The sequence below is a fragment of the Crinia signifera genome, chromosome 5, assembly GCF_055691185.1.
Source record: "Crinia signifera chromosome 5, ASM5569118v1, whole genome shotgun sequence".
Lineage (NCBI taxonomy): Eukaryota > Metazoa > Chordata > Amphibia > Anura > Myobatrachidae > Crinia > Crinia signifera.
The window spans coordinates 96,572,467-96,587,330 of NC_139221.1; the positions used below are offsets into that span (position 1 = coordinate 96,572,467).

Genomic DNA, 14,864 nt, shown 5'->3' on the forward strand with positions numbered 1-14,864 from the left:
GCTCCCGGCCCCCTGCTGGCTGCTCTGTGTAAAAAATATATATATATATATATATATATATATATTTTTTTTTTTTAAATTAAAATATATATTCATGTGCTATAAGCACATGAATTAAAATAGCATGCCCCTTCACAGAATAAAATTCCTGATTTTTTTACACCAAAATTAAAACAAAAAAACTTTTATTTTAATAGTTCACATTCCACTTCTCCATGAAAAGATGGAGAATTGCTACACGGAGAGACACGGCAAAAATCACTTAGAAAGACGGCGAGAAGTGCACGTTGAATAGGGTTGTTCACTTTTTGAGACCAAATTTTTCCGTCCAACGCGAGAAAAGCACAAACTCGCCATAAAACACGGCAAATTTTTCTCATTGAATACTGCCCATAATAATAAATGTATTAATAATACACCCGCGCGTCCCAATCCTCCGTCGGCGGGGCAGTGGCATCCTGCCCATCGGCAGCGAGGGAGACCGGCAGCAGCGGGGGAGGCAGCGGTGACCCGGGGGAAGCTCCATTGCTACAGGGCGTGCGAGCGTCTCGTGCGCACGCGCAAAGGTTAAGCCAACTCCATCTGTACATAAATTTGTACAAAAACAGCATATTATGTGGTGTCATTGGTAGTCCCCCATCCTTAGTGATCACCCAGGGTGGGCCTTAGTGGCCCATGAGCCAAGTGGTGACTCACATTTGGTGCACTGTAGCCCCAGTCTGCAGCCACAATTCAGTGTCATGGGAGAGGCTTTTAACGATAGTGGAACGATAGTTCCATGGAGACTGGTTTCAGGGGATCTAGCCACTCATCCATAAAGATCACTCAGCTGAGATTCCATTTAATGTAGCATTTTGAGATCAGATTAGAAAGACCAACTCCAGCATGTGAAAGTCATGCTAAAATGTGCAAGATCCCATCTGGTTCACATGGAAGATTAGGACCAGTTTACGGTTTGTGGAACCCCAGGGAAAATAATTTGTGGGGTCCGCTTATCAATAACATTATCAAAGTAAAATACTCAAACTATATATCTAAAAGGTTCAATATAATTTGTTGATATTCATCATGTCAATACTGATGAAAATGTGACATTACCAGAATGTCATCATTATGGGTGAAATGTAATAGGGTGGGAATTTTCAGTCATGTTTTAAAATCGTACTAAATAGCATGTCTAAAAGTCACACATTTTGTTAAAATCGCAAATGTACAGGTAATAGGGTGCAAATTTTTAAACAAAGTCGGAATTCGCCTGCGATTTATTGCAATTTTTAGTAAGGAAAAAGTGCAATTTTTAGTAACGTAAATGTGCAATTTTTAGTAATGATAATGTGCAATTTTTAGTAATGATAATGTGCAATTTTTTAGACATGGAAGTGTCCCATCAGGTGGAGTCCCACCTGACGAGCATAAATAGCCTCGGGCTCGAAGAACCCATCCTGGTTTTAGAAATTCAGGGGACAAAGAAACATAGGGATTATTAAAACCAGCATCAGACTCAAGGGCTGATCCTGGTTCCCAATTATGGGGGACAAAACGAGTAGGGGTCACTCTTATTTTGGCAACTAGCACCGAGCCCAAACTGCCAACAGGGTAATGCCACAGCTGGGTGAAACTTTTTATGCAAGTTCCCCCGGCCAAAACCTTCGTCCCTGCGGATGGTCAGCCTGATCATAAACCCTTTGGGAAGTGGGGACCACCAATAAATGGGTTCCCCCTCCAGAGTTAACACTGCCCAGGCTGAAGCCAGGGGCTGTCCCTGGTGCCCCAGAATGATGGGCACCAGGCTGATGATGAAAGAGTTAATATTAAAACTATTGTGTAATGTTGTGAAACTACAAGTCCCAGCAAGCCTGCACTGCATGCAGGGACTTGGAGAACCACAAGTCCCAGCTTACAGGGCATTGAAGGTCCTGCTGGTACTTGTAGTTGCACAACATTAAAAATAATTAAAACAGACACACCAGACCAGTATAGCTTTATTTCATACTACATTCATCCACTCATACTCACCTATGTATTCCCTCGAGGGCCAGTCCTTTTCTCCATGTAGAATCCAAGAGGGGTATCTGTGAAAGGAAATTATCATCTGCGCTGATGAACGCTGTGCTTCCCGGGCTGTACGAGAGAATGTTGTTTACATTCTCTGATCCACCCATAGACCGGGGTCATATTTACCATCCAAATGCCGGAGTAGACTATTGCTGCGCTCCAGACATAGTTTTTATAAGTGCAGTGTGAGCTCAGCCCACAGTGTGCAAGATCAGCAGTCTCCTGGCGCTGCTATCCCCATGTGTGTACTCCTCTTCCTGCCTGTCATCCCTGATGCTCAGGTCCAGCAGCTTCCACGCCACCACCATTACTGTAGGCCTCTGACCATGTGTTAAACAAACATACTTCCTGCTTTTCCCAAACATGGGAGTAGGCATATCTTTCCCTGTCACATGTCTGTTACCAGCCTATCCTGTGAGTTCCACAATCTGGCTAATTACCCAGCCAATCCACTTCCACTACTCCATCTAAGTATGCTGGGTAAGAAAGGCCAGTTGCCAGTGCTACTGATCTCATCCTGAGTGTAATACCTGCATAGTGGCTCTCTTTGAGTTCAAGCTGCTTTCCAGGTTCTCTGTTCCTGAGGATTCTGCTCCTTCCAGGGCCTATGTTATCTCCAGCAAGCAGCTGCCTTTCTCCATCAGTGTTCCGCCATTGATATCACTCATCATCAGTGTCCCACCATCAATACTACTCACCATCGATACCATTCACCATCAGTGCTCTCCCATCAACACTACTCACCATCGGTGCTCCCCCATCGATACTTAAACCCCATTGGTATGTCCTTTATTAACCTTCACCACCCTACATTTATAACCACCACCATCTGGGTCTTCTTCATTGATATCAATCACCATCAATGTCCGACCACTGATCCTTATCACCAAAGGTGAACCCTTCATAGATACTCACCACCATCAGTGTCCTCCATTGATACTCTTCACCATGGGTGCTGCATCTGCGATTCTCCACTTCATTGGTGATTCCCTGGTCAATGTTTACCACCATTGTTGCTCCAATATCGTTACCTAGCTTCTGTGGTATTCTCCAGGTCCACAGTGGTCAGTATTCTATTGCTGACAATCCATCTGCATTGTTGTGCTTGCTCTGGACTGTGTTGCCATACTGCACCAGTCACCCTTCAGTATTATGGGATGCAGTAAATTTCCCGGTGGTCAGAATCGCGGCGTTCAGAATCCCAACGCTGGAATCCCGACCGCCGAAATCCCGAAATTTTCTCCCTCTTTGGGTGTCCACGACACCCATAGAGGGAGAATAAATTAGCGTGCCGAGCGTAGCGAGGCACCGGGCCTGTGCTCCACGTCCCCCCCTTGTCGGGATTTCGGTGGCCGGGATTCCAGCGTCGGGATTTTGAACACCGGGATTCCGACTGCCGGGATTCCATACCAAATCCAGTATTATATATGCTCTTGACGATCAGTGTTATTACACTGCGCCAGCTAGCCTTACCATCTATGCTATTTATATTATTGGACTTCATCAGTGTTCCTACACTGCTATTACCAATAATTCATGTCTTCTATTACCTGTGATTACCTGTTATACTAGTCTCTGAACTGAGACTGGATACGGTGCTGCACAATAGGTATATTAGAGTCCTGAATAGGACTAGTTTTACAAATACACAGACAACAATTATGGCAGTGCTCAGAAGACGTCCGCATGGCTTGGTCGGCGGTAGCACATCCCTGGTATTTATGAATACATTCAATAATTTATATGATAGGGGCCAATTTGTATTTCATCACCTTGAGTCTCCCCGTCTTGTGCAATAGACCCCCAACTCCCAGCTCACCTATTACCCTATATGATCTAGTATCATTTTCTTGGTTTGTTCGCACAGACATCAGTTGGAGCAGTAATATACTTATCAATCTTCCTTCTGATGAAACCGCAGTGCTTTTAAGCGGAGAAACACTTCAAGGGTTTTGGGGTATATACCCCCGTTATATTGGCCATCCGGAACAAGTGCCACCTTTCAATTGGACTCTAACAGATACAGCAATATCCAGCATTATTTACTTCTTCTGGCGATTACTACAGGCTCTGAACAGCTGATTTAACATCACTACAGCTCCTGCATTGTACCAGACCTTATAACTTCAAGGTGCGGCTCGCTCCCTTCGAAAAATCCTTTGCGGTGGACAGAGTATGATGGAATCCCACCGGGCGGGTGGAGTTTGAGCCGCAGAGGACACCATCCGTGTCCGTTGCTGCAGGAGTGTACGAGCAGGGTGAACAAACCCGGACGCTCTCTGCCCTGTGTGGGCACAAGAATCTTTGAGGACCAGATACCAACAGCTAAGGTAGTATTGGGCAATTGCTGTGTGCTGGAATTGCCTGTACCCTTAAACATCTGTTGAAATTGTTATACTATCTAGAACGGCCACCTCATTTATTTCTAACATCAACTTAATATCTTCTGCCACAAAGAGAACTTCACCTACCTCTTTTCAGAGAATACTATTTTTATTATTGCTGGGATCCTTTAATACATTTTTCAAAGGTGGACACTACAAACACTCCCCCGGAGCTGGCCCAAACTGAACGCTATTTATAAAATCTATAGTTCTCTCTGAGGAGCTGATGATTTTTCATTTGATTGATTTTACTGTGTTATTTATGTACTCTAATTAGTCTAATTTTTTTTAATATAAAGAATGTTTTCTTGCATTAAATTGTATCATCATTTTTTACTCTAATTGTGTGGCGTATATATATATATATATATATATATACATACATACATACACACACATACAAATTTATTCTATAACTACAAAGTGTATATACTGTAATTCTTTTATTATAGTTTTATCTGGGCAACTTTCAGATTGCCATTGGGAGCAGCCTTTAGCTACATTATATATAATTAATTAAATTAATTTGATTATTTTAATCATCTATTGATTGAGCGGATACACAGTTATAGCGCCCAATTTGTTTCTTGGTACTTCTTAATCTCATCATACGTCATAACCAGGTTGAAACCTGGACAGGTTTTGGTTAAATCATGATCTCTAACACAGAAACCCCTATGACATCTACATCTGGCTTCAGTTTAAGCAAAGATTTGACTTAAAGACAGACAAAACTTAAAAACTGTCTGGATAACCTACTTACAAGAGACTTAACACAGATACAAACAAGTGAAGATTGAGTGAATGATTTACACTCACTTAAATTTGTCCTTATTAAACAGTCAAAAGCGTTCTGGAATAAGTCTACATTTGATAGTTATTCCAAACAAAGAGTGACACCCAGGGGCCTTCGCCCCAAAGTCTTTCCCTCATTTGAGCTGCCATCCGTGAACCTCATAGCTGAGTGGGAACAAACCCTTACCAACTGCTCCCTTAAACTAATTGGTATTCTGACCAAACATGAGGAGATAAAATTAGAACAGCATGCCACAGAAATAGCCAGACTTAGCACAAAACTAAATGAATTTTAGGGACTTGAAAAATGTCAAAAGATGTATCAACATTTTAAAACTGAAATTGACAATGTAGAGAGAGAAATTATCAGTTGCAAGAAAGCCAAACTACAGAGGGACATACAGGACTTAGCAAAGGTCTCTCCTTTAGCCCCTCACAATCACTCAATCGCTTCAATTTTGAACGCAACATTAATCACTTTCTTCCACAAAAGAGATCTTCTGCCCATGAATGAAGAGATACCCCAAATACCTGAGTCTATCCCTAACCAATCTGTGATTACTGACTTATTTTCAAGAGAAGAACAGATGTCCCTCTCTATGCTGGAGGAACTGGCAGATGAAAGTGATTTTGAACATGTCATCTCAGGGGAAATACAGCAAACTCAACAGAGGCTTCCTCCCTAAACAAGAAATCTCAATTTTACCCAGAATATAACCTGTGCCCACAGGTCAAAACGTACCTTGACCTTGGTAGCAGAGACCTAGATGCACTGGAGAGACACAAATCCCTCCATCTCCCGGATAATCTAACTAGGGAAGAGAGACAGGCCCTGAACTAAATAAATGGGAAGACACCATTATCAAACCCTCCGATGAGGGGGGTAACATAGTATTATGGGGTCGGGACAAATACACCCAAGAACTGGAGCATCAACTTCAGGATCGGTCCTGTTATCAAAAATTTACATTCAACCCACTTGATAACTACCTGGAGATCTATAAGAGGATTGTAAAGGATGCCCGAGACAGATTTGTCATCACTAAATCACAGTCCAGGATCCAGGATGTAATTTTAAGTGAGAACTGCTGACTTATCACATGTGATGTGGAGAGTTTATAAACGAGTAGAATCCACAAATATGGCATCAATGCCACTTGATACTTCCTAAGTATGGAATGTGAGGACCCCTTTAACGACTTCTTGATACAACTTCTCCAATTCGTACTTACCAAAAATGTCTTCACTTGTGACGATAAGTTCTACCTCAAGGTACAGGGAACTGCTATGGGCAGTGCCTGTGCTCCGACTTATGCTAATCTGTACCTAATGTGGTGGTAACATGAGATAGTATTCAGTGAAAGAAATTAGATCTTCACCAAACATGTTCTCCTATGGTTGAGATACATAGATGACTGCTCATCATCTGGGAAGATGACAGGGAGCAGTTCATAGAATTCATCAACAATCTCAACCATAACCAACTGAATCTCCAACTGACATTTGATATCAGCCAGGAGTCGGTCACTTTCCTGGATCTAAAGTTAACTATCGAAACAGATGGTCACATCTCTTCAGACCTCTATCGAAAAAAGGACGCTACTAATTCCAATCTGCACCATGACAGTTCCCATTTCCCGTTTGTAAAGAGAGAGGGGGTCTGTCACCAGCTGTAGTCATTTACCGGGTAAAAATTAGAAACAATGAGAAAGAACCAACATTGGACCGATCACTTTTGAACACAATTGTCAGAGGTGCAATGTTGGTGGTGCTCCCAAGAAAAGTTCAGCGACAAAGCTGTAAACAGAGGGTGTGTCCAGAGACGGACAAAGAAAGAACCATGTAGGTTTTTAAAATATGTATTAAAATATAACTTTTATTACACTATTTAAGATAAAGGCGTCAAGACTATAAATTAATGAGACTAACAATAGTAAATATACATGAATACAATTTCAACATCAATACAATCACTGCTAATTGGCAAAAATGATTGGGTACTTATGTAATATCTGGGCTCCCATTTTTCTTATGAGACCGCGTGCGCTCGCCACGCTTCGGGCACAGTGGCTCGCTGTGCTCACCACACTATATAAAATCAACTCCTATGCGTAGTTGGATAGTAGAGGTATGAAAAATGGGGTGCATTTAACATGGGAGCCCAGATAATACATAAGTACCAATGATTGTTCTACGGCGACCACCCCCAATCGGTACAACTGAAAATGCGGTAAATCCTATTCAAGTATATTTATGGGCTATGAACTACTGTTATCATTGATATATAGGATAATAAGATCAAATTGAGTTATCGTACTTAAGAATCGTAGGAGAGATGCTCATGGGATACCCGGTGTCTCTACTTCCCTAATGAATATACGGCACTGAATATTTCCTACTGTCACTGCTTAGCTGCTGAGATTGGACGGGATCAGGTGGCACAGTGATGTATGGTCGTATCTTTTATAGGATGAGATGACACATAGGTGACATGTAGGACCAAGTGTCACTTCTGCTTTCCAAAGGGGTAGCTCAGGCACCATCCTGGTGCCATTGAGGGTATTGCAGGGAGGGACTGGTAGGCCAGTGGATGAGAGAGTGACAAAAGAAGATAGAGTGGAGGGAGAAATAATGTGGTTATTGCAACGGACAGACCCTTCTACTATCCTCCATCATGTAAACATTGGATGGGGGCTGAGAGTAATAGTCTGTATGTGCTCTCCACTAGAAAGAGTATAAGTTATTCCAACATACGTGGAAAGAGAAATAAGAGAAAAATTGAATGTCACCCCGTATCAGATGTCTCACTGGTGTCAGTATTAATGATGACTGAACACCTGTGTGATACACTGCTAGAGTAGCAGCGGCCATGTATTCCCTGTTAGTTGGTGGGTTCTTATATCAAAAACCGCAACAGAGTAGCCACTGCAACATAGGTGACAACAAAGTAAACACTGGTAAGTTTTCTTAAAGAATAAACTAAGTGTCGATTTTCAAAACAGACTGATATCTAACTGGTGTCACATACGTGTAAGACCTGTGAGTAATGAAAGAGTATACCAATACACGTGAATCCCAGGTGGGTATACCCGCTGGTAACAGTGTGAAATACCGGTACAATACCGCCGTAGGAGAGCTTATATGTGGCTTCAGGCACTGCTGAATTCGGAAGGATGCCAGGGAGGAGGTGATGAGGGCTGCCGGCACCCTGGTCCTGTGGGTAGGTATCCCGGGGGACAGCCGTCTCCATGTGAGCTGTCAGTAGACTGCGGTGCACTTCTGTGGTAAGTTGACGTCAAGGGGGTGATCCCGGATCAACTGACACGTGTTTCGCCGTTTACGGCTTGTTCACAGTGATGCGGTTGTCCGGGGGATCACACTGACATTATATACGTGGTGCAACCAATGAGATCTGACAGCGGGACCTGTCAGCTGGGATGTGGGGGCAGGGGCAGCAACAGTAATAGTGACTGTCCGGGGAAGGAGACAAATACTAGGTAAAACTAGCAATTGGGGAAAGTTATGTTATAATGCACAAACGGGGTTTGCTTGACCGGTAATCGGTATAATAGTTATTAGGGTACTTGTGTACTATCACGGCGCCCATCGCATCGCAGACCATATCGCATGCGATGCGACGCGATATAGGCCGATGTTGTACAATGGCATACAATTTTTAAATTGTATGCCATTGTGTATGGCATACAATGCGATGGGATGCGATTATAAATTGTATAAGCACCCTAATGGGTGCTTACAATGCTTAAATGCACCCTCACGCCAACCCCCAAGTATAAACGTGAACCCAAAGCGTGGCGAGCACAGCGAGTCCGCGAGGGGCGGCGGTACGCGTCCTACGACCTTTTCATACCCCCACTATCCACGTCGGCGTGGAGTTGATTCTATAAAGTGTGGCGAGCGCAGCAAGCCACCGAGCCCGAAGCGTGGCGAGCGCAGCAAGCCACCGAGCCCGAAGCGTGGCAAGCGCAGCGAGGGGACGCGGATACCTTCACAGGTATCCGCGGCCCCTCTTGGGCTTCACAGGTATCCGCGTCCGCTCGCCACGCTTCGGGCTCGGTGGCTCGCCACACTTTATAAAATCAACTCCACGCCGACGTGGATAGTGGGGGTATGAAAAGGTCGTAGGACGCGTACCGCTGCGCTCGCCACGCTTCGGGTTCACGTTTATACTTGGGAGGTGGCGTGGGGGTGCATTTAAGCATTGTAAGCACCCATGAGGGTGCTTATACAATTTAATATCGCATATGCGTTAAAATCGCATCGCATGCCATCGGGTGTATGGCATGCGATGCGATTAAAAAATTGGGTGACTAATTATCGGGGCGCCGAGCTAGTACACAAGTACCGTTATTAGTTTGGACAATTGAGCATGAATACTTTGCGTAGACGTATAGGTCCCGCATGTCTGATGCGGTTGTAGGTGTGTTATTAATTCACCTATTCTGACAGCAGAAGTATATATAAAGCAAATATATATATATATATATACACAAAAAATATAAAGAGACATATATTATATTATAAGAATGAAAGAATGGAATGCAGAAAATATGAAAATAAATATAACGTATAAATACAAGCAGAGACATGCAGGTATGTAAGTATGAGCAAATATGGGTGATAATGCTGTTAGTTACATTTCTTACATTGCATTATTGATGGAACATTTCCACTCATATATTCCCCTGTGGGGTACATGTGAGGAATATATACAAAATACGAGTGGTACATGCGAGAATTAAGAAATACAAGTAGGCTGGGTTTTGTGCAGTTGGATGCACTTGTTCTATTGCATATATGGGAAATTCTAGTGGACTGGAACAACTGTAAATATATATTCACATATCGGGGTCAGACTGTAAAATTATGAGTTAGTGGGGGACCTATGAGAAGTTACATTAAATACATCAACTTTTGTCTGCAATGTGGTGTTACATTGTTTACACTAAAAGAATGGCATATTGAGTCCGAAAAATCGGGTGTCAGTTTGAATGTGAATTGGGCAGAAGATATATTCAATGTATCTGCCAATAGATTGAAGAATTATTACGTGGCTCCAAGTATAGGGCATGAAATTTGATGGTGTGATTACAGGGTTGCTATATGCTATTGGCATATGTACCAACAGCATGTAACTGTGAATCTTGGTGAAAATATATATAGCAGTATTATAAGACAAAAAATGATTATTTACAAATAGCAGAAATGAGTGACAAATGCGATGTTTGTCGACTGGGAATCGGTCCAAGGTTCATACAGTGAAATTATTATACAGTTATTATAAATGTATATATGCTTGTAGATAAAAGGGGGGGGGGGGGGGGGTTAATGTTTGGGCATGCGTGGGGTGCCACAATATTGAAATATACAAAAGTCCAAAAAAGCAACGTCCAGAGGGATCTGCAACGTGATGCTGCATATAATGTCTGGCAACCGAGGTTAGTTTCATTAGCTGTCCCTGTGGGCATTCCTGATTGTCCCCATGTGTTCCAGTACCCTTTGCTTCAGTGGACGAGAAGTCATCCCTATTTATTTCTTATCACAGGGACAGAGGAGACAGTAAATCATGTTGTGACTTCTGCAATTGAAGTATCCATGGATTGTTACTGGTTCACCAAATTTTTTAAGTAGGGTAATCATATTTTTGATGTGATTACAGACTTTGCAGTTCCCACAGGGGTGGGTGCCATTGACGGCTGGTGCTTTGAGGTAGACTTCGCACATAGTGACTTCGTACTAGGTTATCCTTTAAATTAGGTGCTCTCTGCCAGCTGAGATCTACTTTAGGTTTTAGTCTGGTTGCCAGATCTCTATCTGTGAGGAGAATATGCCAATGTTTCTGGACAATGTCTTTGACTACTTTCCATTGGTGGCAGAATATTCCTACCATTCTGATGGTCTGTTTTTTTTTCTCTTAGTCACTCGTGTTGAATAGTATGGTGTCTCCTGAAGTGATTTCCACGGATTCTTTGATGAGTCTTTTTGAATAGCCCCTCTCATGGAGTCGAGTTGCGAGTTCACCACATTTCTCACATAACACACATAACCAAAGAACAACCCCCTCCAGTGTCTGGAGGACGCACATGCGCAGAAGGACGAACACAGAATTCACTGGCAGACTCATCTGATACTGAAGGCGGCAGAAAGCCGCGCATGCGCAGTATGAAGAATCGGACACCGGATGTGTAGGGGACATGACGCACAATCCGGGATTATGTACAATAACATGCGTTTTAACGCATATAAGACATAAACTGTTTAATATATAGATCCAGCATTATCTGTAATGCCTAGCAACAATGCTTTTGAGATATTTAAATAATTTTTTTCTGCAATTTTTTCTAAAAATAATTAATTGCCCTAACATGACAGGAAATGATGTCATAACTACTCACCCTCCCATATGGGTATAAATACAGACTCAGTCTCACTTGCCATCATCCCTTGATAAAGTCTGGAGAGACGAAACGCGTAGGTAACTTTGCCTCCATCCAGGAATAAAAAGGTAAGGCTTCCTTTTTATCCTCCTTGCGTATGTTTTTAGATATAACAGTTTCTCATAGAGTGCAGCAATGCATTTTTTTCCTGAAGACTGCCTACTGGAAGAGAGGACCATTCATCAGGGGAATGTGGAAATGGTGAGTATGTGTGGATTACTGTCATTTGGTTTACAGTATGTTGGTAGACAAGTATTGGGTCGACATGGGTATAGGTGGACATTGGTTTAGGTGGACATTGGTTTAGGTCGACAGGGGTTTTTTCACTGTTTTTTCATGTCCTACCATCCACAAGGGCATGGTGGGAGAATAAAATAGTGTGCCTAGCGCAGCATGGCACCGTGCCCGAAGCATTGCGAGCAATGCAGTGCACTTTAAACTGTCCATGTCGACATTTGGGGCGAAAAACCCCATGTCGCCCTTTTGACAGTTGACCTAGACACTGTCAACCTAATGCTTGTATCGACCTATTGACCTGTCTACCTAAACCCATGTCGACCTTGTCCCATGCCTAGTGGTATCAACATGCTGTAGACCAAATGATCCCAACCCGTATGTGTATGTATGTGTGTGTGTGAGTGTCCTTATTTCTACATTGGTTTAACAGTAGAACAGTATCGGCAGGCCCATTAATGCCCCACATGCTTTAGTGGGACCTAGCATGTATGGGAGCCTTGCTGGAACTTGTAGTTCGACTGTTACACCATGTAAAGTAACTTCTTTTTTGTACACCCCCCCCCCCCCCAAAAAAAAAAAAAAAAAATTAGCCCGTGCCCATCAACCAACAACCAAGGTTGTCATGTTTAGGTCATGCGATCTTATGCAATAGGTTTCTCCTTGCTGTGGCATGACACTGCTGGCAGTTGGAGCCCGGTGTTGGTTTCCAAAATATGGGGACCCCTACTCTTTTTGTCCCCTGTATTTGGGAAACAGGCCCGCTGCGGGGGGACCGCAGTTTATTTTTCCTCTATACTCAAAGAGCCCGTGGCTGGTTTCCCTTGGGAGGGGACCCCAAGCCAGGTTTTAAAATAATTTATTGAATCTATTTTTGCACAGAGAAGCCTGCAAGGATCCGTGCAGGCTTCATGCTCGTCCGTATTTGGTTGCCGGCTAACTCGGTAGCCAAATACAAATCCTGTGAATTCGACAGCTTAGTAAATGTATTGAATGCGCAGGCGGTATTTTCAGGCCGAACAAGGATGATTCTGGTCCTCCTCACTCATACTATAAATCGAACATAATCGTCAATTTTAGTAAATTTCTGCCATTGTTTGAGTACATTGGGTACAGTAAAGCATTCTATTTAAAAAAATGTTCCTAAACTTCTTAGGAATTTAAATGCTGGTACTGAATATAAATGCCCGAAGCTGTGCTCATTAAAGTTTTAAATGAAGAGTAATTTAAAATAAATTTTCTCACTGTGTAACGTAATTGCACAAATTAAGGCAAAGTCAATTAAACTTTAGATTTATAAAATATTAGTTTGATAGTTGGGGATCTAAAAATATTAGAAGAGAAATGTAACATGTACATACTGTAAATAAGAAAGTACAATAATCAACAGTTACACTGGTTATAAAAACAAAAACAAAAAAACAGTTTATTACATTAATAAATAAAAAAATGGCACTTAAAATAATATACCAAAAGACATTTCATGAATAAAGCACACTTGAAAAACAGCTTAATTTTTTTTTTTGCATTTTAGGCACTGTTTTTAAAGTAATGCAAAAAAAATGAGTAATGTTATGAACATAGCCTTATTTACAAAAACAAAACAATTATTGTACAATGCAGTCAAGTAAAGAATAGCAGCCAATGCAAACATTTTGTTAGTCAGTATCGTGTTTTGTCATTTAGCCTGTATGTCAATTGACATTCAGTGTAATGTTTGTATGATTTATATAACAATAGTGCAACTTTATAAATACATACACCAAGAATGCACTAGTTTCCGTTAATATGATGTATTTCAATGACTGCAGGTGCTCAGTTTATAAAAAGCTGCTGACATAACAACATAGATCTCTAATAAACATTGTTTTTTAAGTCAATTGGCAAGAAGTTGGTCCAAATTTTCCAAACATTTCAAATGATAAACTTCAAGTCTTTCTTCTGATTCAGATCCATCTGTGGAAAGATAAGCACAATGCAAAAATACACAAAAATGAGATTAATATCCTTAAAGTAATTTTACTATGTAGTTTGACCAAAAGCATTTAACAAAAACTAAAAAAAAAACTAAAAAAACCTGCACCAATAATTTCCTGTGCCTGGAAAGTAACCACAGCCACCATAAGTAGCAGAGTGATGCATGCAACTAACTGCCACTACCTACAATAACTCTATCACATATCTCCCAACTATCCAGCTTCCTGAAGGAATGTCCAGTTTTTTTAGTATGTTTACACCCCCCCCCCCCGCCCAGGGCCAGCAGCATCCCGTGATGGGGGGGGGGAGAGTTGGGAGCCCCCCGTCACCGTGAATAGACGCTGTGCGCATGCAGGCACATCGCTGAAAACGGGGGTGGGGTGGTGTGTCCTCACAGGAGCCACGCCTACTCCATGTTAGGTCACGCCCCCAAAATTTTGGGCACGCGCACACGTCCCTCCTCCTTAAAGTTGGGAGGTATGCTATCGAGTGTATGTATACTGTATATAGACACACTGATTCTGGGCTACCTCACCACTGTTTTATTTTGTTTGGTTGGCTTGCAGAGGCCATAAATGCAACAAATTCCTCCTCCCCATTTTAGACTGACAGGCAAACCACACTCCCTCCTTGACTTTGATAGGAGTTCTAAATTGGTGAGACAGGCTGCCAAAATGCAGAGACACAGCATTTCAACCAGCAGGTACAGTAAAACACATTTCTCTTTCAAATGTGTAACACTTCCCTAGGCTTGGAAACTAAACACCCCATGGCTCCTTTGTAGCACACTGTCCCTTTTCCCACTATATGTGTGTATACAGTGTGTATATATATATATATTTATATATCTCTATCATAATATAAAACCTGTATAGGAGTTGCTTAGGTCAGACAAAATGTCAGTATATTACAATGTTATACTTGCAATGGGAGATCCTAAAACTGACTGAGCATGGTGTCG

At 42.1% G+C, this 14,864-nt stretch overlaps 1 protein-coding gene across 2 annotated transcripts in view; it reads right to left on the bottom strand.

Moving 5' to 3' along the window:
• Positions 1-13,361: 13,361 nt before the first annotated feature.
• RTTN (rotatin) overlaps positions 13,362-14,864 on the bottom strand; it is a 206,338-nt gene continuing 204,835 nt past the window's right edge. For both annotated transcript variants that reach the window (XM_083187719.1, XM_083187718.1), the window contains one exon: positions 13,362-13,882. In XM_083187719.1, coding sequence (XP_083043845.1) covers positions 13,803-13,882 — 80 coding nt within the window. In that variant the 3' untranslated portion in view covers positions 13,362-13,802. The remainder of the gene's footprint in view (positions 13,883-14,864) is intronic.